The sequence below is a fragment of the Salvelinus namaycush genome, chromosome 11 (genome assembly GCF_016432855.1).
Source record: "Salvelinus namaycush isolate Seneca chromosome 11, SaNama_1.0, whole genome shotgun sequence".
NCBI classification, from domain to species: Eukaryota; Metazoa; Chordata; class Actinopteri; order Salmoniformes; family Salmonidae; genus Salvelinus; species Salvelinus namaycush.
The window spans coordinates 30,573,320-30,597,813 of NC_052317.1; the positions used below are offsets into that span (position 1 = coordinate 30,573,320).

A 24,494-nucleotide genomic window follows, 5' to 3' on the forward strand; every position below is an offset into this window, starting at 1 on the left:
CAGAGTCCTGGAACACTGAGCAGGTCACTGTGGAGATCAGTGGAGAGAGGTACAGTAAGCAGTTATTACTACATCATTATTTAATCCAGTATTATATATGTATATGAGCAGAAGATGAGAATGTTGAGAATGTAATATCAGTAGACAAAACATGAACCTGAGTTACTGTACTGTTCTGTCTTTTCAGCTATGTGACAGCCTCAAAAATGATACTCCTGTGTAAGGGTCTGCAGCGAATCACAGCCAACCGCCAGAGAGAAGCAAATGTAACCACATGACATGTGACAGAGTTGATGGACACCCTAGGTTCATCAATGGACAGAATGTTCCATTTTGGGATGCTGCAGTTTTGCACATTGTTATTTATTTTTCTTTGATGTGGTGCAATATTCTGTTATTATGTTGTTCAGATTGTTTTCATTTTGAATGGTTAGATTTATATGCACTTTGTTTATATACATTAAAAAGTTATACTTTAAATGCAAATGTTTAATAGCATTTTTTTTCTTCATAACAAACCAATGCATTTTTAAATACATTGTGGTTAAGGTAGAGTATGATTTTATTTAATTATTTAATAAGAATCGTTTTAACACCAATCATAGTCAAACTATGGCAAACTGTTTGACTTGAAAAAATACAAAACATATTTTTTTTAAAGATCCTTTTGGGAGTCAAAAGAGCCGGCTCTTTTTGGTGAGCTGAGCCGAACGAGCCGGCTCACTGAAAAGAGCCGGAATGCCCATCACTACCGGCTGTAGGGGGAGGTCCGTGGGTCTTGTAGGAGGCGGTCACCGGAGGTGGGAGCGCAACTAAACCTTCGGTGGTCCTCAAGGATTATTAGAAGCTGGCTCAACAACGAAAGTCACAGAACGAGCAGAATATACGGGAAAGAAATAAACCCTTGCAGTTAACTTGAAAGTCAACATTACTATCAGAAAAACCGGCACATCTCATTTGAATTTATCAGCACAATATATGGAAAACTATTCAAAATCCCCTCTCAGCTGATGGTAACTCAATAACTGACTAGGAGAAGTTAACGGGACTGGAGGCTGCAACTTTGCCACGCTTTCTTTAATTTGGAAAACCATTCAAGGGGCCTATAAATGCAACGCTGTTTAATTTATGAGAAGACAATGGCACCAGAGACAAGGAATGGAGGAAGCTCTTCCCGGAATAACAACAACTGTAAAGACAACAGCAGGAGAAAGTTGCTGGTCGGTATGGATCTCGTCTGCTTGTTTTTAGGTGAGATTTTCTGCCTTTCATTTCTATAGATGTTTAAGGATTTTCGGATGTGAAATGAGTAAACATGTTTTTTATTTGCATAAAATCTGGTTATGCGAATTAGCATATGTTGTATTGTTTTTATTAATTATGTTATTCATGTTAATAAGCAGGATAATGTTCTGGGACAATGTTAGTTTGTCATCATAGTCGAGCTAGAGTGTTAATCCCAAAGTTATGTCAAGTCCAGAAACTGGCAGTCTTAATAATAATAATGAATCCAAGCAATCTCTGAGCAATGTCATTCTTTATCCAAGATACATATATATATTTTATATAAAACAGAAAAAATAGTTAAAACGTTTTCCCCCCCTTAGAAAGACAATGACTTCTCATGACAATATTTGTCCAGAGTTATTTGAATGCCATTGCCCACAATGCAAATGGGAAAGGGTAATTGATAAATTGCAACAAGTATTTTTACTTGTTGCACTCATTTGGCCTGTTTTAATATTTTACAGAATGTCTCACATGCCACAAGCCAGGAATTCTATTGAAGTGGCATCTGGTGTGTGTGTGTGTGTGTGTGTGTGTGTGTGTGTGTGTGTGTGTGTGTGTGTGTGTGTGTGTGTGTGTGTGTGTGTGTGTGTGTGTGTGTGTGTGTGTGTGTGTGTGTGTGTGTGTGTGTGTGTGTGATTAAAGGAAAGTGGTGACAAGGTCAGCCATGTGTTCAGCTAATGTTCTGGGTGCCATATATTTCCCTCTCTCTCTCTTTCTGAGCTAGGAGTGAATGATTCCTTACCAGGCTCAAAAACACTAAGGTGGGGAAGTTCCAAACAGCTCAAAGGTGAATGAATCAGTAATTCCAAGAAAGACCCTAATAAGTCTTCTGATCCAAGGCCTAGTTGATCTGCTGGTGACTTGACACAACGCCTACAGTACAAGGTGTATGATATGCATTTCAGAGACCAGTCATTTTTACCCCTTGACAGTTTGAAAGTATTATTCCTTTGATGGGTTGAAATGTATAATACATGGAGGTTGAATTTATTACTCTGTGGTGAAGACGTAGTATTCAACTTCTACAGGGTTACTGACTGAGTTGACTGTGTCCCATGAGACATCTATGGCCACTTCTTACACCACAACTGTTTAGTAGAAATAGTCTCTGATAAGGTTATCTCAGGTCAGTAGAGGTTCTTCTGTCAACAAACTTCTCTGTCTCTCTATTGCCCTGCAAATTCAGAAATACAGTGCCTTGTTACGTTACAGCCTTATTCTAAATTGGATTAAATTAAATTAAATCCTTAGCAATCTACACACAATACCCCATAATGACAATGTGAAAACAGGTTTTTAGAAATGTTTGCAAAAACAAAAATAGAGTCCACCTGTGGTAAATTCAATTAATTGGACATGATTAGACATGATTTAAGTTCCCACCGTTGACAGTGCATGTCAGAGCAAAAATCAAGCCATGAAGTCAAAGGAATTGTTCATACAGGGCCGAGACAGGATTGTGTCGAGGCACAGATCTGGGTAAGGGTACCAAAAAATGTCTGCACCATTGAAGGTCCCCAAGAACACAGTGGCCTCCATCATTCTTAAATGGAAGATGTTTGGAACCACCAAGACTCTTCCTTGAGCTAGCCGCCCGGCCGAATTAAGCAATCGAGGGAGAAGGGCCTTGGTCAGGGAGGTGACCAAGAACCCGATGGTCACTGACAGAGCTCTAGAGTTCCTCTGTGGATATGGGAGAACCTTCCAGAAGGACAACCATCTCTGCAGCACTCCACCAATCAGGCCTTTACGGTAGAGTGGAAGGATGGAAGCCACTCCTCAGTATAAGGCACAAGACAGCCCGCTTGGAGTTTGCCAAAAGGCACCTAAAGACTCTCAGACCATGAGAAACAAGATTATCTGGTCTGATGAAACCAAGATTGAACTCTTTGGCCTAAACGCCAAGCGTCACGTTTTGAGAAAACTTGGCACCATCCCTACGGTGAAGCATGGTGGTGGAAGCACCATGCTGTGCGGATGTTTTTCAGTGGCAGGGACTGGGAGACGTCAGGATCGAGGCAAAGATGAACGGAGCAAAGTACAGAGAGATCCTTGATGAAAACCTGCTCCAGAGCGCTCAGGACCTCAGACTGGGGTGAAGGTTCACTTTCCAACAGAACAACGACCCTAAGCACACAGCCAAGACAACGCAGGAGTGACTTCGGGACAAGTCTCAATGTCCTTCAGTGGCCCAGCCAGGGTCCGGACTCAAACCCGATCTAACATCTCTGGAGAGACCTGAAAATAGCTGTGCAGCAATGCTCCCCATCCAACATGACCAAGCTTGAGTAGATCTGCAGAGAAGAATGGGAGAAACTCTCCAATTACAGGTGTGCCAAGCTTGTAGCGTCATACCCAAGAATACTCATGGTTATAATCACTGCCAACGGTGCTTTAACAAAGTACTGAGTAAAGGGTCTGAAATACTTTTGTATATGTCATATTTTATACATTTGCAATCATTTCTAAAAACCTGTTTTTACTTTGTCATTATGGGATATTGTGTGTAGATTGATGAGGGGGAAAAACTATTTAATCCATTTTAGAATAAGGCTGTAACGTAACAAAATGTGGAAAAAGTCAAGTGGTCTGAACACTTACCGAATGCACTGAATGTGTTTTTATTTTTGAAGAATATAACTTGTAAATGCTTCATTAGCTTAGTTCAACTGTCACACTCCATGAGCACCCAAAATATACACATGTTTTTCTCCAATGTTTGTAAACAAAGTAGATGTAAATAAACACTGTATAGTCTCAAAACATGGTTAAAACTATCATTTTGAAATCATGGATAGTCAGTCCTTGCATCAATAGCACTGGCTATGAATTTGAGAGTGGTTACATTTCTCCAGCCCCATCCCCCAGCTTTTTACCAAAACAGTGGCTGGGAGGAACTTTGTTATTGTTTCAGCTGCTGATTGCCACATTAAGCATTCATCACAAATATTTTTGGCAACCACAATTCAACACAAATGTGATCTTTTCCCCTCCGTTCCTCTCTCCCAGCAGTCTGTGGAATTATGAGAGTATAGGAACAGGGTTTGCCCGCCGCACCACGACCAGACAGACAGGGAGTAGTTTCTGTGGGGGTACTGCCTGCCATGCACACAAGCGTACAAGTAAAAACAAGGGCATCTGTATATACTCTATCATACATGTAGTATACACTAAGTATGTCAGTGGGCGAGCATTGGCAGCAAGTGGAAAATGTGTCTGTTTATTTTAGCTTCAGCAACTGGTGTTATGGTAAATGCCCCCAAAATATGGTGGAATTTCATTCATTCAATGCAAGCCTCTATTTGCCTGTTCCAAACATTGATTGTAGTTTCCATAGTGGAATTGACGCCACAAACTGTAATTCTAAAAAGTCCTATGGGCGTGCTTAAGAATTCTTATAACCCAATAAGCTCAAGGTAAATGTTTCTCGCTTCCAATTTTCCATGAGAGAAAACAAAGCAATCAGTTGTTTGAGTACTAACTCATCACTTCGAGGAAGTTGTTTTGGTTATACCTTACTGGGGCTTTAAAGTAATCCGCTACGATGATAGAAAAGCCAAATAATAAATAGACCACAATTTTGATTTTGGTAAAAGAAAATCCGACCTGCTCACTCATGCCCTTTTTAATTAGGGAGTGTTTACTGCTTTCTGTTTTTTGGGGGTTCAGTGTAGCTAATGCATTAGACATGCGCACTCGGCTGGTGTTGTTCTTGGCAACCAGCGGGGCACTAGTTTTCCCTCGCTTGTGTGAAGCGAGTAAAACGGGAAATCCCAAGATGTCTTGCAGAATGCTGATGCTGCACTGTCTGGTGGCATGGGACGTCAGGTTTGGGGGCCTCGGGGCAAGACAACACAGCTGAATCATGGGAAAAACAGTCTTTGTAACATCTCAATTTCCTTTTATTTAACTTGCTCTCATTTTTACTCGCCAGCCTACTCTGTGAGTCTTGGATCTGATCATGTGTTTAAAGGTGGTCAGTGAGATCAAGACACCACGATTAACGCCTTGCACATTCATAGCTGTGCTGAGACTAGGGCCCTCTTTTTTTCTTTCCACTGCCCTACATCCAGTGGCGTAAAGTACTTAAGTAGTACTTTAAAGAATTTTTACTTAAGTGTTTTTTGGGGGGGTACTCATACTTTACTATTTATTTTTTGACAACTATTACATTTACTTCACAACATTCCTAAAGAAAATAATTTACTTTTAGTCCATACATTTTCCTTGACACCCAAAAGTAGTCCTTAGCAGGACAGAAGATTGTCCAATTCACACACTTATCAAGAGAACAACCCTGGTCATCCCTGCCACTTCTGATCTGGCGGACTCACTAAGCACAAATGCTTTATTTGTAAATGATGTCTCAGTGTTGGAGTGTGTCCCTGGCAATATGTAGAAAAAAAAGAAAATTGTGCTGTCTGTCTGGTTTGCTTAATATCATTTTTTTGTAAATTATTCATACATTTACTTTTGATACTTAAGTATATTTTAGCAATTACATTTACTTTGATACTTAAGTATATTTAAAACCAAATACTTTTAGACTTTTACCCAAGTAGTATTTGACTGGGTGACTTTCACTTTTACTTGAGTCATTTTCTATTATGGAATCTTAACTTTGACTCAAGTATGACAGTTGGGTACTTTCTCCACCACTGCCTACATCATCAGCAAGCAGCGGTCCCAAGCTGCCAAGCCAAGCACTGTGCTGTGAGAGGAATGCCTGCTGATTCCCTCCCATCACAAGGGCCATGAAAAAGGCCCAACGGATTAGACAGTCAAGATCGGATGGTACTTAAAGTAGGTTTTCTCTCTGCTACAGCTCTAACACCACTGAAAACACCTACTGTAGCTTCAAATGGTCTTCTGGTTTATTGTTGCTCCTGTCAGGGTATTTGTTTGAATAGTAATAGTAAAAACAGTAACAGTAATAATGTGAATCATGTTGAATCTTGGATGTGAGGGAGGGAGGCCAGTGGAGGAGTGGTTAGGGTCTGGTCTGGGGTTCCCATCAGGCAGAGAGACTGGCCTGTAACATGAGCTGTTTCCAGCTGGGCCTTCAAAGCTCAGGCAGCTTGGAGCAGGGCAAGGGGAGCCAAGCATACTGAGGTGTGTGTTGACATTTGGGTTTGAAGACATCAAGCCCCCTGCCTCAGCTCTGCAGCACCCAGGCCAGCACCCCCAGTTTGATCTTCCCTCCCACCCCGGCCTCAGCCTATACCTAGAGAGAAGGGGTATAGGCTGGATGTTTGTTTTTCTTTGTATTCATACATTTCAGAATTATTCAAGAGGTTCACTTCAAAGTGTCAAACATCAGTAAAGGTCCACTTTGATGTGATCGAGCGAGAGAGTATGTTTTCTGTCAGGGGGTTGGACAGTCCTCTCCTGGGTACCACTTTTCCCCTTTAGTCCTCTTGGCCTACATTTTATTTTCTCATCCAATATGTTTGTTATTTGTTTGTTGTAAAAAAATGTATAAGCTCTTTTACCTCTAAAAGTGGCCAAAGACACAAATTAGATTTGACAAAAACACCCTTCAAGTCTCATCCTTGAAAGGCTGTTTTCTGGTAGAGGTTGAAGGCTGATAGCGCCGCCATGTTTTTTCCACTTTAGTTATCTGTGATGGATACCATCCAACCCTTTTAGTAGTAGCTGCCTCTGTTTGATGTTGGTTATTCATGGTATGAAGGGTGCTACATATTCTAACAATGACAGATCTTTCCCTTTCTTGGCTGCCATGTCAGTAAATTTAATTTAGTTTATTACATTTTTCAGGAGTTGCTGTTATTAAGTTAATATTGTCAATGGCCGGGTCATTTCAGTACACAGAGATAGGATAACAACAGCAGGATGTTCATGTGTTATCTGGTGGTAGAACGAGAGGCTCTATCACTTAAACGGATATTTGGTAGATTGCTGTAGCCTACATGTCCCCTTGATATTTTCCTCAAATTGAACATGGTACAGGTCCAATTCTGATCACCGTATCATTTTATATTACACAAATGTACAACGTTATCAGCTGAGGTTTGTGTGAAGAAAACGTTGATCAATGTTATGATGACAACTGCATAACAACAGTTCCCTTCCAGAGCCCATACAAGTGTATTTGTCTGCCCCTGGTAAGTTTGCTTGGTGAGTGTTGTGGGTTAACTGCAGAAATACAGGTTGTGTGTGTGTGGTGTGTGTTTGTATGCCAGTTAGAATACATGGGCTGACCCCAGCTCTCGTGTGTCTGTCTGTGTGCAGTGATACTCTTTGCTGCCTTTCTGCACAAGTTTCCCATCGTGCCCCACCGGAGGGGCTTGTTCTGCAATGCCAGCAGCATCAGTCTGTCCTATAAGAGCAGCACGGTGCCCACCACTGCCCTGGTAGCTGTCGGCTTCACTGTGCCCGTCACCTCCGTAAGTCTTTAGCATGGCGCAGCAGCAGGAGGGACAGGGAACACATACAGGGGACTCACTCCAACTTCACCCAGGCACTAACTGGCTATCTAAACGTGTCCGTACACACTTATAGCTTCCTAACATTTACTAGTTGGGGATCACCTTTCTAGTCATGCCAGTTGGCTATAGCAGAAACAGACCAAGGTCAGTAGGGGATTCCATTGGGCCAAAATACATTTAGAGTGAGAAGTGAGACCCCCATATTCCCTGTCTGTCCATCGCTGTGCCATCTACCTGTGGACCCTCCTCTAGGAGCCCCTTATTGACCCTCTCGTTCTCTGTCTCCATCTCTCTCTTCCTCTCCTTCTTTTCTCTCTCTCTGCCTCACCGCTGCTGTGTGTACATAGCCGGCCTGCCTTTCCTGATCATAGAGACTAGTGCTGTACAGCCCTACCACCGAGGCTTTTACTGCAACGATGAGTCCATCAAGTACGCGGCCAAACATGGAGACACCATAAGCGACGCTGTGCTTTCTGCTGCTGGCATTCTTATCACCATCCTTTCTGTAAGTCACTATAACTCGCTAATTAGCCTCAGTCCCAGTTCAGTTTGTTCTGTGTTGGCCAACTCTTATGTATAAGAGTATGCATTGGAGTTGTCAAGACAGCACAAACAGATCTGGGATTCAGGCTACTCACTAATGTATGTTCACCCGACTTTTCACCTCATCGTCTCAGCAGTATACACCATCACCTACTCACTGTACTGTGTGTCTACCGGGCCACCCACTGTGTGTCCCAGTCACTGTACTATGCGTCAACTAAATGTTACCACAGATCGAGTCACCTTTGAACTATCATGTCTAGTGGATGTTATCCAGGATCAAATTTGTTATTTTTTTGACCACCATGCCAATACACATCATTCAAAGTTGAACTTTCTCTGAGTGCCTACATGCTCACTGACAGATTGCGCAATTAGTATCTTATGGTGCATTTCCATACAGGATTTACCTCAGCGTTTTACCCAAAAGGCTCAGACTTTTCTGTTTCCATCCTACGTGGGCCGGCGCCCGTTTCTAAATGGGCCACTGGTACTTTCAAGCTTACATTTACATAACAATGGCGAACTGTGAACTTTAACATCTTCTCACAAAGCAACAGTTTTGATTATGCACAGGTTGTTGATTCTGCCCTTCACTGCCAGACCTAGCTATAGAAACAATTTCCCTAGTATAACATAAGGGTGTATACACTAGTGTAACACTCGTGTTACAGTCGAAAAACAGCATTATTGACTATGATTTTCCAGACCTGTCAGGCCTTTTAGTGTTCTGAGTAGCACTAGATAAGAGCAAATCAGAATCGACATTCGCCAGTTGGTTTTGCTGTTAGTGTTATCTTGATTGGTGTGATTAAGATGGTTCCAGTGTTGAAGGTGTTATAAAAGAGTTTAGAGGGTTGAAATGTTAAATGGATCAGGCTGTTGCTGTTTACTATAAGATGACTGAAGATCTGCTGGTGTAGGGCTCCATCTCACTGAAGAGAAGTCTAACCTCAGGGTTGCATTCTTTGGAGTGCAACGTTCAAGAACTTTCAGATAGTAATAGATTATCTAGAACAGACATGCTTCTCTGTCCTATAGAATAGGGTCAGATGATCATGCTAGCTGCTCTATTCAAGACATTTCTATCCTCAACCTTCTGTAACGTTGCATTCCACTGAACAGACCCAGTCAGGGGTTGAGGCAATTGGATTGGTTTGCATGGTGAGAAGGATCTCCCTTGGCCTGTGTAATTATGGTTGACGCAATGGTTGTTCGGTCAAACGCTGTAATTCACGGGCCTGGAAATGTGGTGGATGGCACAGGAGAAGAGCTGTAGGCTCATTTTCTTCTTCTGAACGTGACGTTAAATTCCATGTTCCCCAGAGGCCCAGAGCCTTTTGGCTGGCCTTAGACTTTCTTGAACTCTTGGAAAACTCTTAGCATTAGGTCATTTAATGCTTCGTTGCCCCTTGGATAAAGTGGAGAGAGAAGCTGCCTGTCTTAAATTAAAGGCATAGATGCTGTGTCCCTTGAAATTGGCACTGCGTAAAAAACATCTCTGGAAAGAAAAACAACTCTGGGAGTGTACGAGTTTACTTTTTATCATTTGTGAGACGACTAGACATTTATGAGACAAGCCACGAGACAACCTCTTCCCCCCTTTGAATATCTCTGAGGTTACAACTGTAACAGTTACATAAAGTTACTACAAAGCCGTTTCATTCACATAGTTGATCTTCTCTCAGTTGTCACACAATGAGAACCAGATGTATTCTTTTCTCTCCCATGAAGCAGCTGGGTTGGATCAGCCAGGCTCTAAAGGGCTCCAAGGTGGAGAGAAAGAAAGAAAAAAGAAAAACATACATGTTATCAGCTTGTAAAATCTCCCTATAGGACTTTCCCCCCAAGGAATGTGTTTTAAAAAAAAGAGACGTTTTTTCGACCAGACAAGAATTTTGCGATGAAACCGAGATACTAACAAGAAAACACCCAGACATCCACTAGTGAAATCAGAGCCCTGCGAAAACAAGTCAGCTGGTGAGGTGGAAAACTAACTAGCCCCTGATGTGAGTCTGCTCTGGCCGAATCTGGACACCATGTCGCCTAGCTCAGCGTTTCTCCTGATTAAAACCAGAAGTGCTGCCCCCGCCCTCCCTCTCTCAATTCCTCTCCCTTTTCCCTACTTTTCTCCCTCCCTCTCTCTCCCCCTCTTTTCTTCTCTCCCCACTCAGTCCTTCTCGCGTCCTCCCTCTTTATCTCCCTCGCTCTCTCCCCCGCTCTTCTTCCCTCACTGTTCTCTCCCTCTCTCCCTTCCTCTCTCTCTTCTTCTCTCCCCCTCTGTCCGTCACTCCTGTCTCACTCTCTTTCTCCCTCCCTCTCTTCCCTCTCCCTCACGCCTCTCCTCACTCCCTCCCTCTCTAATTCTCCATCTACCTCCTTCTATCCCCACTCACTCTCTCTCTCCCATTTGTCAGTGGCCAGGAGGTGGATTAGAGTGGTGTGGGGAAGGGAAAGGCATTTGAACTTGAACAGCTGTAGTGAATTATTGGAGTCCAGTCCACGTCCCCTAGTCCAGTCCACGTCCCCCAGTCCAGTCCACGTCCCCTAGTCCAGTCCACGTCCCCTAGTCCACGTCCCCTAGTCCAGTCTACGTCCCCTAGTCCAGTCCACGTCCCCTAGTCCAGTCTATGTCCCCTAGTCCAGTCCACGTCCCCCAGTCCACGTCCCCTAGTCCAGTCCACGTCCCCTAGTCCAGTCTACGTCCCCTAGTCCAGTCCACGTCCCCTAGTCCAGTCCACGTCCCCTAGTCCAGTCTACGTCCCCTAGTCCAGTCCACGTCCCCCAGTCCAGTCCACGTCCCCTAGTCCAGTCCACGTCCCCTAGTCCAGTCTACGTCCCCTAGTCCAGTCCACGTCCCCCAGTCCAGTCCACGTCCCCTAGTCCAGTCCACATCCCCTAGTCCACATCCCCTAGTCCAGTCCACGTCCCCTAGTCCAGTCTACGTCCCCTAGTCCAGTCTACGTCCCCTAGTCCAGTCCACGTCCCCTAGTCCAGTCTACGTTTGTTTATTTACCCACTGAAAACCTCTGCATGTGCTGTCCACAACTCACATACTCACTCACCCTCACATACTGTAGCTATACTGAAAGTTATGCATTTCGTTTTTGATGTTAATGGTACAGACCAAGGGTTTGATCTGTAGTGTTTTTATGGACGTTTTCCTCAAGAACAAACAGAAACATTTGCAAGGCAAGTTCACAGTATTGATGTCGCTGTTCATATCACATTCTGATTACTCCTAATATTGTCCCTCTCTACTCTCTGATCTGTCTCACCTGTTTTACTTCTGTGATTTACTGAATTCCAAGTGTGTATTGGATGTCTGATACTCTATCATATGGTATATTTAGGAAATGAATACGCGGTTCAGTTTTGTTGACATAGGAAAAGTGTCTTCATAACTACTATGGAACAGAGAACATACAGTAACTGTATGCTATACTAGCAGTCATTTGACTGCCCCAGGTCTACAGCAGCCATCTTTGTAGATGACCTGACTGATGAGCCATATATACAGGCAGAGTTTCTGTATCCTCTCCTTGATCCCTCCTGTCAGATCATCATTGGTGAGAGATAAAGTTGTGTAATCTACAAAGATGGCCGCCGTAGACTCCGGGTCCATTAATTACCATTTCACTGCCACAGCGGCCATCTTATACTGTCGATTACATGACCATATCCTCTCCTTGTTCCTTCCCCATCAGATCGTCATTGGGGAGAGCTATAGGATTCACTACCTGAACGAGGGCTCCAAGTCCTTCGTAGGGAACCCCTACATCTCCGCCCTCTACAAGCAGGTGGGCGTGTTCATCTTTGGCTGCGCAGTCAGCCAATCGTTCACGGACATCGCCAAGGTATCGGTGGGCCGCATGCGACCCCACTTCCTGGACGTGTGCAAGCCCGATTGGTCCACCATTAACTGTTCCCTGGGCTACATCACAGACTACCAGTGTCATGGGCCCGAGAGCAAAGTCCAGGAGGCCAGGTACATTACTCTGACATGACTCCATTGTGATTGTGAAACATCTATGTAGTGCTTATGAAGACTTTATGAATGCTCTATAAAAAAACGTAGAAGTTATGCTTAGTTTAAAGTGATACTGGTTAAATTTCATGCAAAGTGAATGCTTAGTTCAATACCCAGGAGAAAGGCATACCTGGATAGCAACAACAACACTGTGTTAACATGGTTATTCTCTCCTTTTCAGGAAGTCGTTCTTCTCTGGCCATGCATCCTTTTCCATGTACACCATGCTGTATCTGGTGGTGAGTTACTGTTATGTGTCTTAGCCAAATGCACAGACACACACGCGCACGCGGATAACGGACGTCACGCTGCTTGCTTAGCGATACATGACGCCCTCCCGAAGCGTCTGACCAGTCGCGCTACACGAAAAGCTAGCTAGGCTGAGGAATACATTTCACACACACGCGCGCACACGCGCGCACACACACACACACACACACACACACACACACACACACACACACACACACACACACACACACACACACACACACACACACACACACCTCTACTTGTCACCCTGTGTTGATTAATTCATTTCCCCTCTGTCCGGTCCTCCCAGTTCTACCTGCAGTCCAGGTTCACCTGGCGTGGAGCCCGTCTCCTGCGCCCCCTGACCCAGTTCACACTCATCATGATGTCTTTCTACACCGGCCTGTCCCGCGTCTCCGACCACAAGCACCACCCCACAGACGTCCTGGCTGGCTTCGCACAGGGAGCCTTGGTGTCCTACTGCATAGTAAGTACTATAACTATGACTTACTACATAGGATGATGGTACTGCATATACAAATTACTATATACATAATGCAGTTATGCAGTCTGTATCAATAACATGTCTGACCTGTTTTTACTATATCATTTATTATTGACAATATTCCAAAACAAATCTTATTTTTTCCTATCCCCCAGGTGTTTTTCGTATCTGACCTGTTCAAGCCCAGAGGCAGGAGTTCAGCTCTACCAGTGACGCCAGTAAAGAACCCCACCAACCCAATGACAGACATCAGAGAGAGGAGCAACCACCTCACCATGGCATAGTACAGACCACTAGAGTACAGCTACCTACCGCTGTAGGTTTTAAAGATCACTTACATCACCTACTGGTCTGTACTGGATACATTCAACCACCAGCCAAAGCAACAAGACTGAAAACTGACATGTCTGTAAGGCACAGAGAAATAATAAACTGGAAAACATTTGAAAACAGAGGAGAGTTGTACACACACACACACACACACACGCACGCACGCACGCACGCACGCACGCACGCACGCACGCACGCACGCACGCACGCACGCACACACACACACACACACACACACACGTTGTGCCTTCTGAACAGCCAGCAACGCCGATGTTGCTCACCATCTCATCTGACATGTGAATGTGGAAGAACGTGGGGAGCACGGCTCTTAATTCTTATCCGGAGAACTCTGTTTCTCATTCGTGCTTTCATTAGTGAAGGTCTCCATGGAACCTGCTGCTCTACAGATTGACTTGGTCTGGTAACTTCAGGCAACATGGATTCAGGCTCATAATTCTGCCTATGACAGAAACACATGAACAGAAACAAATTCCTTGATTACAGGAAGGATGTTTATTTTATGAATAATCTTTGTTATATAGTCAAGCTATAGCACTATATCCAAACTCGATATTTGATTTGATTGTCACCACTTGAATGAACTGAAGTGAAGCTTTTTTGTAAAGCTTTGTATTAAAATCAGCTTTTAGGTCTCCTGAAATGTAGTTTGTATAGAAGTGTAGTTATAGGTGATGGAGGTGTAGTGGTGTATACAGTAGATAGACAGGTGGGTTTCTTTCTGCTGGTTGGGACGAGCCTCCACTGAGCCCTGTAATGAAATAACTGTGTGTGTGCCAGATGGCTACTCACAAGTGTTAGGACAGAGTGACTGTGAGTGTGAGTGTGTGTGTGTGTGTGCACTGCCATGAGTGTGTGTGTATGTGCGTGTCTGTCATGTGCCAGTATCTGAATGTCATGTCTATATTTGAGTGAGTTGGTGTGTCTTGTCATACATGCTTCAGGTTGAAGATCGGGAGCATGAGGCTGCTTCAACAGACGTTTATATTAAAAACAGGAAAACTGTGGAATTACACTTTCTTATAGCTTTGTGATACATTTTGTAATGACTCACATATACTGTGCCAACTGCACCAACAACAAAAAGAAGCCCATCTCTGTGACAACGTAGTATATCCTGTCCTTTCATGTCATTTCAACCACACAGCAATATCTGTTTTATTTTTTTAGATAATTTATGTATCAGAGAATTATGTACAATATCATTTATCTACCTTTTCATGAAATATCCACTATGAATTTTGACGTGTCGATGCCTGTGTAATTGTGCTGTATTAACAAGCAATGATTGCCAGAAGTAATTTAGTGAAATTACAACTTTTGTGAGTATTCAAACTTTGTAAAATAGCTTTTTTTAAAGAAAGCTTCAATACATTTACAGTGATCCCTCGCCACTTCGCGGTTCACTTATCGCGGATTCGCTATTTCGCGGATTTTCATAATGCATTTTTTTTTTTTTTTTGGTGCATTGTGCTCTGCATTCTGATTCGCTAAAAACTCACTCCCGCTTCTTGTATCAAAACATGCTACGAATTGTGCTATCATTTTGTCGTCTCGTGCAGTTATGTGTACGTACATAAAACAGCTTGGCAAATTTACATTAAGTTGTAAAAACAGCTGCCTATCACTATGTTCTTCTCCCGAACAAACACACCTGCACCGCGGGCTTCAGAAGAAGAGAACACTGCAGAGCGCAGTCAGGATGCAGCGGCCCAGTCTGAAGAGCAGTGAAACGGCCTACACGTGAGTCACTGTATTTGTATACATGTAATAGTTGCTAATTGTAAAAAAAAAAAAAAAGTTTTCTATTTCGCGGATTTCACTTATCGCGGGTCATTTTCGGAACGTAACCCCCGCGATAAACGAGGGATTACTGTATATTAAAATAACCTTTTAATATTTTTGTATTGTCCTTTTTGTATTTTCTTCAATAAAAATACAAGCCAAATGTGTGTATCAAATATGTGCAGTGTAATAAAAAAAACATTATGTTAAGAGTTTTTGTGCTATTTATTCATGTCTTTCTTCACTTTGACTGCGACAAAGGCATAAAAAACTTACAGGAGTTGATAGTGAAGCGGAGCAGCTCTCTCCAACTGTGTGCGAGGGTGAGTTCTGGGCGTAGGTTCCAGTCTATGGTAGAGTTCCGTTCTGTGCTTCACTTCCTGAAGGGGAAATAGTGTGCATTCCAGCTTTTAACCCATGCCCCCAGTGATACACTGTAATAATACAGACCATGCAGATGAGTATGCCACAGTGGTACACTGTAATAATATAGACCATGATAGTGAGTATGCCACAGTGGTACACTGTAATAATATAGACCATGATAGTGAGTATGCCACAGTGGTACACTATAATAATATAGACCATGATAGTGAGTATGCCACAGTGGTACACTGTAATAGTATAGATCATGATGGTGAGTATGCCACATTTTTACACTGTAATGATATTGACCATGCGGATGAGTATGTCACAGTGATGCACTGTAATAATATAGACCAAGCTGGTGTTTATGTCACAGTGATACACTGTAATACTACAGACCATGTTGGTGAGTATCCCACAGTGATACACTGTAATAATATAGACCATGCTGGTGTTTATGTCACAGTGATACACTGTAATACTACAGACCATGTTGGTGAGTATCCCACAGTGATACACTGTAATAATATAGACCATGCTGGTGTGTATGTCACAGTGATACACTGTAATGATACAGACCATGATGTGAGTATGCCACAGTGGTACACTGCAATAATATAGACCATGATGTGAGTATGCCACAGTGGTACACGGCAATAATATAGACCATGACGGTAAGTATGCCACAGTGGTACACGGCAATAATATAGACCATGACGGTAAGTATGCCACAGTGTCACGCTCGTTGTAATAGTGAGACCAAGGCGCAGCGTGGTATGCGTACATTCTCCTTTAATGAATGAAACACTGAACAAAAACAACAAAATCAACGAACGAAACGTGAAGCTGTACAAAATAGTGCAGACAGGCAACTAAACATAGTCAAGATCCCACAAACACAAAAGGGAAATTGCTGACTAAATTTGATCCCCAATCAGAGACAACGATAAACAGCTGCCTCTGATTGGGAACCATATCAGGCCACCATAGACATACACATACACCTAGATAACCCACCCAAGTCACCATCACGCCCCAACCAACACAGAGAAAAAACAGCTTACTATGTTCAGGGAGTGACACACAGTCATACACTGTAATAATATAGACCATGATGGTGAGTATGCCACAGTGATACACTGTAATAATACAGACCATGATGGTGAGTATGCCACAGGGATACACTGTAATAATACAGACCATGGTGGTGAGTATGCCACAGTGGTAAACTGTAATAATATAGACCATGCTGGTGTGTGTGTCACAGTGATACACTGTAATAATATAGACCATGCTGGTAGGTATGCCACAGTGATACACTGTAATATTATAGACCATGCTGGTAAGTATGCCACAGTGATACACTGTAATAATATAGATCACGCTGGTGAGCATGCCACAGTGGAAAATGTGTACATTCCCATAAGAGAATGTGACTCTTAGAAGACGAGAGCTGAAAGAGATCCTAATAACGTACAATAATAGTATTGTTACAACTTCAATCCCTATTGAAAAATGCATCCTCTTTAAGTCGTTCCATAGGCTACTATTCAATCTCTGATGAATCCATTCTCAAATGTATGAGCAACATAACTATACTGTAGATCTGGCAGTGTCAGCAAGGAGCTTATATGTGATTATGGCTATAAGCTGGTGTAACAGTATAACTTTAAACCGTCCCCTCGCCCCGACACGGGCGCGAACCAGGGACCCTCTGCACACATCAACAACGGTCGCCCACGAAGCATCGTTACCCATCGCTCCACAAAGGCCACGGCCCTTGCAGAGCAAGGGGCACACTACATCTAGGTTTCAGAGCAAGTGACGTAACTGATTGAAACGCTACTAGCGCGTACCCGCTAACTAGCTAGCCATTTCACATCCGTTACACTGGAAAGCTTGCTTACTCTAGTTATGACTCAGTCACAACCATTTCCTGATGTCCCTAAAGAAGTGTGTTCTACATAGTTATTGCTATCTATGCTCTTGCCAATTATGGTATTTGCCCACCATCGTCTTCCTGAGTAGATACTTGGCACAAGTGAGGACTGAGAGGCCTGAGCAGTAACAGTGCCTTAAAACCTCAAAGTCAGTTTTGTCTCTCTCTGTTTCTATAAACAACGCTAGTGAAAGTTACACAAACCAAACATGGAGCTTTTTTTCTGAGAGATGAAAAGCTATTGACGCACAACTTTTTATTGCTGTCTCTTTAATCTATATTTTTGAACTACTGCCATATAAGTCATAACAGTTAGTGGAAGATTAAGAAAGCATTTACAGTGTCTGAACTCTATTTCTCCATGAAATAAATGTCCTTGTCTGAAGAAGACAGTGGCCAAGAGTCTAATCGATATTCAGAAATGTGATGTGAAGCCTTCTTGAACCCCTTGGTTATGCTCAGATGGTAAAGGTTTATCACTAGTCTGACTTTGAGGGAACTACAGGTTCAATGAAGGCTTCATAAACCCTTCATAAGGCCTATATCAGGGGTGTCAAACTCATTCCACGGAGGGCCTAGTGTCTGCAGGTTTTTGGTTTTTCCTTTCAATAAAGCCCTAGACAACCAGGTGTGGGGAGTTCCTAACTAATTAGTGATGTTAATTCATCAATCAAGTACAAGGGAGGAGCGAAAACCCGCAGACACTCGGCCCCCCGTGGAATGAGTTTGACACCTGTGGCCTATATAGATGCTTCAGAAATCACTCTGTGTGCCAGTTCGACCAATATGTGTTGCAATGATTTGGAGTGAAATGTTTGACTTAAAGTTTTTCTCTTTGTTTTGACCAAACGTGTTTTATTGTTTCAGTTAGGGTCACTAAAAGGCTTTTTTGGTGGTTTTCTTATAAACATTTATGTGTTGCAATTATTGGGAGTGAAATGTTTGGCTTGAGGTTGTATACACAGTACTTTTTAAACATACATATGGCCCCAACAGACATGCCATTTCTGGGAATTCTCCTCGTGTTTGTTTTTCATTGAAAGAAAGAACAATTTCTTCATCAACAGTCCTAAGCATACTAATAATGGAATCTCTTAGATGTGGTCTTTAAACAAAAAGGCTCATTTGTTGTTTGTGTTTTCCCACAGTCATTTAACGCCTATTATGTGTGCGGTCGCATTTTTGTGTTGAGTGTTGCCCTGACTGCATTCTTCACATGCAGTTAGCTCTGTGGAACTGTTGTGGTCACCTCTGAAGTCACATTTGAAGATGATATTTTTCTTGTTTGGTTATTCGAAAGGGCCCCCTTCTGCTCTTGAAATACGAAACTTGAAGCAAAGCACAAATGTTATCAATTAAAACGACTGAAGCGGTTTGTTTCCATCACACAAACAAATTAGGAGATTTGCTGAGGGGGCTCTGCTACATTCTCTGAGCTGCATTTTACAATGTGTGAGCTGTTATTTTGATGTGAGGTCTTATAAATGTGGAAAGTGGAACAACATACACCAACCATTAGAAGTAACATGTCATATTAAACTCCACTGATAGTGAGCATAACAAACGAGCTAAAGGGATAAGAGAAGAAGAACAGCAGCCAGTGTACATCGTTTGAAGAGTGCAGACCTAAGTGAGGAAGATCATTTTCTCCATTCGAGATCTCTCATATGGTCTGTCAGTTGTTGATGTTGCTTAGATCATCCCTCCTTCCCTCCATCCCTCCCTCTGACCGATTGGGGGTTGATAGGAAATGAAGCACACCCACAACGCGCCCATTGCCTCAGCTGATAACTGGCCTCACACACACACCCACACACACGTATGCACACAGCTGATAGGTGACCACATTACAACGTGGGTCTCTACTCAACATGTTCTGCACGAATCACAGACCTTCACCCATGAGACACCAACCAGCACCAGACTACGAGAGGATAGTCAGTGTGCGTCATCGCACACATAAACACACCCACGAGCATACACACACACTTTATACCTCTTTCCATCTCCCTACAGAACCTTCCTGTTTAACTAGAGTATTTGTTACCCATTAATGTTTTATGTGAAAGGTCTGGAATAAATGCTGGGCACTTGGGTGAGAAGAAAGAGTCAAGTATCAAAGACTTATGTACAAGGAAAGTTAACATCAATAGCATGCATGTCAATCTCTCCTGGCTCAAAGATTGACTGCACCACTACTTGTCTTTGTGAGAGGTATTGACATGTTGAAAGCACCGAACTGTCTGTTCAAACAACTAGCACACAGCTCGAACACCCATGCATACCCCCACAAGTCATGATAGAGAGAATAAAGTAGACGGCACACGTCAAACGTTTGATTTATGACCCTATGTCCGGATGACGTGTGCATGCCCATATTTGAGCATCCGGTCAGGACATCCTGGTGGGAAGTGATCACGTGCTTATGCCCATATATGGGCATCCTGTTCCTGTTCTCACGCCTTAGAGTGAGTGTGAAAATATGTATATAAGGCCTTTGAAGTTGTCATGATAATTGATGTCTAGGGACCTCTTTGAACTGGGGGGGGTGAACATTTCAAAGAGTATGGCCCCCCACCCCCTGTTTTATTGACCTTAGGGCTGTTGTCTATGAAACACGAATGTCCTGGGGTATTGGGGTTGGCAGACGCATTATAAATAAAGCCCAGAACAAGACATGCGGCCCCAGAACACTAAACAATACTTTTTTTTAAAATCCTGAACATTAAACAGAAAATTATGTCTCCTAGGCCAATTCTCAGGGTGCTATGCGTCTCTTGTCATGAACCCAACGACAAAAGCCTCGAGGAAGTTCTGTGTGAAGCCCCAGAATGTTTTAAAGAAGTTTTGGGTACGAGTGAGGGACATATGTCTTACATATTCCAACCGGAGGATTCTACGGTTAAGATATTCACAGACAGTGGCCCCAAACCCCTTTATCAGGCAAAACCTGGGAGTTTTTCTCCTGCTCTGCGGATGAGAGAATGGCTTAAGATTAGGCTAGCGCTCTGTAAAATTTAACAGGCCCTAAGTGGTACAACTCTGCCCGGATATGCACTGGAAGAACAGGTCTGCAGACGCAGTGATCTGAAGGCCCTAAGAATCACTTCAATGGCCTATAGCCCTGACTCCAAAGTGACAATTTTAGCATGTGAACAATTTGATAGTGCAAATGTGACAAAGTCTGTCAGTTCTCATGTATCTTCCAAAGCATGCAAGGATGTCAACTTTTTTATGCCAGTGTTTAGCTTTAATTGGATTGATTATCCCATATTCATACCCATTATGAATAAGCTGGACAGTCTTTTCCAAAATCGTGAACAATTACGGCGCTGGCCGCATTAAGATATATTGACTGCTGTACAAGGTTTTGACCCCCGGATGCAACTACCATTTTCGGCCTTAATCGCAGGCCCATCAAATAGTGGTAAAACTTGTTTTGTAAATAGTATTTTAGAGAATTCTGAACATGTGTTATCTCAAAAGCCTGATAATATTGTGTGGTGTTATTCATGTTATCAACCTCTGTATGATGAATTATTGAAGACAATAAAAATCAAGTTTGTTGAAGGAATACCTGAATCCCTGTCTGATGATGAACTTCTCCCTCCTCATAAAAACAATCTGCTGGTTTTGGACGATATGCTATTTGCAGGTAGCGAACATCCCGAAATTTCACGAGCTTTTTACCCAATATACTCATCATAGAAACCTGTCCGTGCTTTACTTGGTGCAGAATGTGTTTCACCAAGGTAAAAATAGCCGTACCATTAGCTTGAACACCAATTACATGGTTTTGTTCAAAAATCCTAGAGACAAACTACAAATTAGCACTCTAGCTCAGCAGATGTACCCGGGAAGGAAATCCTACTTTATGGAGAGCTATGAGGACGCTACCAAAGCGCCATTTTCTTATTTAATCGTGGATTTAAAAGCAAATACTCCAGAACACCTGAGGCTATGAACCGGTCTGTTCCCATGGGAGTGGCCGGCTGCGTACATTCCTAAAAAGTAACAGCTATGTCTCTGCGTTTAAAAAGAAACCTGCCCCTCTTGAGAAGCCTAGTTGGGTCTACAGCTAAAGAACGGAAGGCCATCTTGGGTCACTGTTCTTCAGATCTCATATTATCCCTATGTGAGATTGCTTTGAATCTTCTCAAAGGACGCATTCCACTCACCCTGATCCAATTGAAAAAATTAAAGAGACAAAAGACCGCGATCAAACTCTTTGCCAGTCTTCAAAAGAAAAGACATAGCATACAACAGTCTGGGGGTTTTCTTCTACCTTTACTAAGTATAGCCGTGCCCTTCATCACCAGCCTTATTGCTGCCAGACGTGGGGGTTGAACACCGAGCGTGATGGCCAATAAAATGTATTTGTTGCCACAACAAGAGTTGGATAGACCTAAAAAACAAATGCAGGGTCCTGAAAATATCAGACAAACAGCGGAAAATGATTTGGATACGGCCATGAAGGATATTTTGAACCGAAAAGGATTGAACCCCTATGATAAGGTCCAAAAATACACAAACCTTTTGGAAAGGTATTTGGCCTTGGTAAAACAAGGGGAGAGAGAGACCGACCATTTAACGCTTTCCCTACCGGACCCTTTAAAAGATGACGAGCCTAGCGAGAGCCAAGCCCCTGTAAGGCCTGTACCTGCAATCTTACCGGCTGAAGATCAAATGCCTGTTGAAGATAAAGTTATGTAGGACATGTTGACACATGTTCCGGCACGTAACAGGAAAAATGTTAGATACATTATGAACAAGATAAAAGACTCAAAGGGGACCGCTACTTGGAATGACAAAGGAGAGTTTATCCTTCAGGGCGCTGTTGTCAGGGGTTCACATATGCTTGACTTGCTTAAAAGTACCACGGCAGCCCACAAGGTTGCTGATGACAGAAGACCTCCCGGCTGGCGTCAGTTTCTTAAGGCCCTGGCAATCCTCAACATTCCCCTCTCGGGTGTACCCAACTATAAGCTTCGTCAACAGATTCAAGCTTTAAAACAAAAACCTTCAACGAGATACAGCACCCCTAAAGATGCCCCAACAACCCCACCCCCCTATGAAAGGGATGATGATAACTAATTTACCCCCCTGAACGTCTCCGGACCTTTTCCTAATCCTGATCTCTCTGGGTGGTTAGACTTTTGAATGACTTTTGAATGACTATGATTAAATTCAATACATTTCATTTGAAAAAGTAAGCAATTTAACATTTGTGGCATTCTTGAAACATTTGACGTGAGCATACGCCTTGATTACACGGTCTTAAAGGACACACATTTGAACACTTTTGATATTTTCTAACAAAAGAAGCTACAACGTTATCATTACTTCTTAAATCAGCCTTATAAAGAGACATAACATCTTCAAAAGAAACTCCCCGGGCTCTTTGGCATAGGTAGAATACACAGTGTTGACCGCATGTAGTGGAAAGGTTATCTGCACTTGTTTGATGCTGTAGTATATCTTTGATATACGTTTTTGGTCAAAAATTCTTAATAGATTTGGGGAAATGTGAAAAACCGGGGGGAAAGCCGTAGGAATCAAAAAAAGTTGAGATTTTTCTTCCTCCTTCCTCTTCTAATGTCACAGCTAGCCAATGTTCACCAGGCATGTGTTTAGGATGGGTATTGACAATAAACATGGCAGGCCGCTCCGGCCATTTCTCAATAGGTAATTCATCACAAGCCAACTGTAACGGCGGGTGAGTGAAATGAGTGAGGAGTCAAATGCAGAGAGCGAAATGAACGGGAAAACGCTTTAATGTCCTTCAAAAACGTAACAGGTCCAAACATGGGTGAATGCCCAAAACACTGGCGCTAAACAAACCCCAAACCTCGTTACAAACACTGGACAGCGAAAAACCCAAAACAAGACACGATACATCACCAAACGTAACAACCAATAAGCCCGGACAAACACTAGCAGGCAAAACGAACCTAAATAGCACCCATCCCAAAACCCTAACAAGGAACAGCTGAAAACAATTAGACAGAAATAAACGAAAAGGAAAAAGGGATCGGTGGTAGCTAGTAGACCGGCGACGACGACCGCCAAGCGCCACCCGAACAGGAAGGGGAGCCACCTTCGGTGGTATTCGTGACACCAACACTCCACAAAATTGTTTTCCAATCAATCGGCTCATGAGCCCTTCCAACTCTTGGGTATTCATGTCTTTGCTCAACGATCCTTAATAATAATCCACTAAGACCTGTCTTCGGGCATTCACTTCCAAGATTGAATCAGAGCATGCATAAACAATCATGCTAACTGTACAGGCTAAAGGTGTACGGAAATGCATTTCAAGCCTGAGGTTACCTTGGGACACCACAGACAGATTTCCTGAGGTGTCATCATCAGGTGATAAATTGAAAGCATACAATGTGTAACCCTCTGCAAAATAATTTCTGTCAATAGGTAAAGAGAGATCTTTTAGATGCCTCCCTGTAGCCAGGAATAGATTGTAAAATTCTCGCACAGATATGTGGTTATTAAATTGTAGTTGGAAAGCCTTAACAGGGACCTGACGTCCGTCCTAACAGAGAGCTACATACTCTGCATTGAAGTGTTGAAAATTAAAGTTTTTTTAATCTAAGCTGCCCGTATTAGAGGCGTGATCAACCAAACCTATAACCACGTATCGAGGTAAAGGGCCTAGAAATAGGTTTTCTTGACTGCAGATTCTACTGCCCACAGGTATGCTAAAGGTTTTCATGGTAATTCTTTGGAGAGGGTAAAGGGCATTTCCTTTCATCAAAGCCTGTGAGTGACCCAGACGAACTGCCGGAGATACAGACACTTTTTTAATAAAAAGCGTTGCCCCCAACACTTTTAAACTAAAGTCCCCGTCCTGGGCAGACATCAGGCAAAACTCATCCTTGGCCCTGGTTAATTTTACTCTTAAATCAACCGAATTTAAGAGTAAACGTTCTTGAAAGAAAATGTCAGAGTGTATAGGCCCTAGCAAATGAAACT

General features: G+C 42.8%; 1 protein-coding gene and 1 long non-coding RNA gene across 3 annotated transcripts; one reads left to right on the top strand and one right to left on the bottom strand.

Moving 5' to 3' along the window:
- The first annotated feature begins 803 nt into the window (after positions 1-803).
- LOC120055999 (phospholipid phosphatase 3-like) lies at positions 804-14,868 on the top strand. 2 transcript variants are annotated; one of them, XM_039004115.1, is made up of 6 exons: positions 804-1,251; positions 7,543-7,697; positions 11,990-12,270; positions 12,494-12,551; positions 12,875-13,051; positions 13,225-14,868. In XM_039004115.1, exons 1-6 carry the CDS (start codon positions 1,110-1,112, stop codon positions 13,351-13,353), a joined length of 942 nt encoding a protein of 313 aa, XP_038860043.1. In that variant the 5' UTR covers positions 804-1,109; the 3' UTR covers positions 13,354-14,868. The 2 variants fall into 2 exon arrangements, with proteins under 2 accessions (XP_038860043.1, XP_038860042.1); XM_039004114.1 differs by lacking the exon at positions 7,543-7,697 and adding an exon at positions 8,087-8,244.
- Positions 9,839-15,527, bottom strand: LOC120056000. Its single transcript, XR_005477734.1, has 3 exons — positions 15,479-15,527; positions 13,681-13,859; positions 9,839-10,040 (listed from the first exon to the last, which is right to left on the bottom strand). It is a non-coding gene; the product is annotated as an uncharacterized LOC120056000 (long non-coding RNA).
- Between the last annotated feature and the right edge of the window lie 8,967 nt (positions 15,528-24,494).